The 1,251-nt window shown below is 34.5% G+C and overlaps 1 protein-coding gene across 1 annotated transcript in view; it reads left to right on the forward strand.

Annotated features, from left to right (window-relative positions):
• LOC106870460 (sodium/glucose cotransporter 4) overlaps positions 1–1,251 on the forward strand; it is a 96,758-nt gene that overhangs the window by 77,636 nt on the left and 17,871 nt on the right. Inside the window, exon 10 of the mRNA XM_014916561.2 lies at positions 159–417. Within this exon, the coding sequence (XP_014772047.1) occupies positions 159–417 (259 nt within the window). The remainder of the gene's footprint in view (positions 1–158; positions 418–1,251) is intronic.

Consider the following 1,251-nt stretch of genomic DNA (forward strand, 5'->3'; position numbering starts at 1 on the left):
ACCACCACCACCACCACCACCACCACCATGTGGAACAATTCTAGTATTTTGAAACTAATAATGAAAAACAAGCAGCAACAATGTTGCAAATAAAATCTGAATTCCATCCAGACTCTGACAAACAGTTCTCTTTCTTTTTGTTTTATCTAATCAAACAGATGAGGTGGGCTGTGTGGACCCAGATGAATGTGAGAAAATCTGTAGCAGCAGGACTGGTTGCACCAATATTGCATATCCAAAGCTAGTGTTGAAAATAATGCCAAATGGACTAAAAGGTCTTATGTTAGCTGTGATGATGTCTGCTCTCATCTCTTCCCTTACATCTATATTCAATAGTAGCAGCACAATCTTTACCATGGACATATGGAAACAATTCCGACCAAAAGCTTCTGACAGAGAACTTATGATTGTTGGAAGGTAATTTTAAATGGACTTTTTATATTGTCGTCGTCGTTGTCGTCATCATCGTTGTCATTGTTGTCAACGTTGTCATTGTTATTATTATTATTATTATTATTATTATTTAAGACGGTGAGCTGGCAGAGTTGTTTGCACATTGAGCAAAATGCTTAGCGGTATTTTGTCTGTCTTTATATTCTGAGTTCAAATTTTGCCAAGGTCAACTTTGCCTTTCATCCTTTCGGGGGTTGATAAATTAAGTCCGAGTGAAACACTGGGGCCGATTCAATCAACCAACTCCCTCCCCTACAATTTTAGGTCTTGTGCCTATAGTAGAAAGGATTATTATTATTATTATTATTGTTATTATTATTATTATTATTATTATTATTATTATTATTATTATTATTATTGTTCAGTAGTTTTATTTTTATAACGTGCTTTCACTTCACTACCGAGCGCAGCTCTATGTGCCTTATTATTATTATTATTACTATTATTATTATTATTATTATTATTATTATTATTATTATCATCATTATTATTATTAACACACAACAAGAGGGGTGTGATGTGATTTGTAATAGAGATTGGATCTGGTTATTGAATTGAACAATATTTCCACAATAAACAGAGTAAATCTCTATTTATTACAAATTACATCACACCCCCCTCTTGTTGTGCATTTGCCTTCACAAAGTGTTATGTCCATCTTCATTAATTATCATTGCTGTCGCTGTTGTCATTATCATCATCATTGTAGCAGCAGCAGCAGCAGCAGCAGCAGTAGTAGTAGTAGTAGTAGTAGTAGTAGTAGTAGTAGTAGTAGGAGGAGGAGGAGGAGGAGGAGGA

This window comes from Octopus bimaculoides, chromosome 16 (genome assembly GCF_001194135.2).
Source record: "Octopus bimaculoides isolate UCB-OBI-ISO-001 chromosome 16, ASM119413v2, whole genome shotgun sequence".
Classification (NCBI taxonomy): Eukaryota; Metazoa; Mollusca; class Cephalopoda; order Octopoda; family Octopodidae; genus Octopus; species Octopus bimaculoides.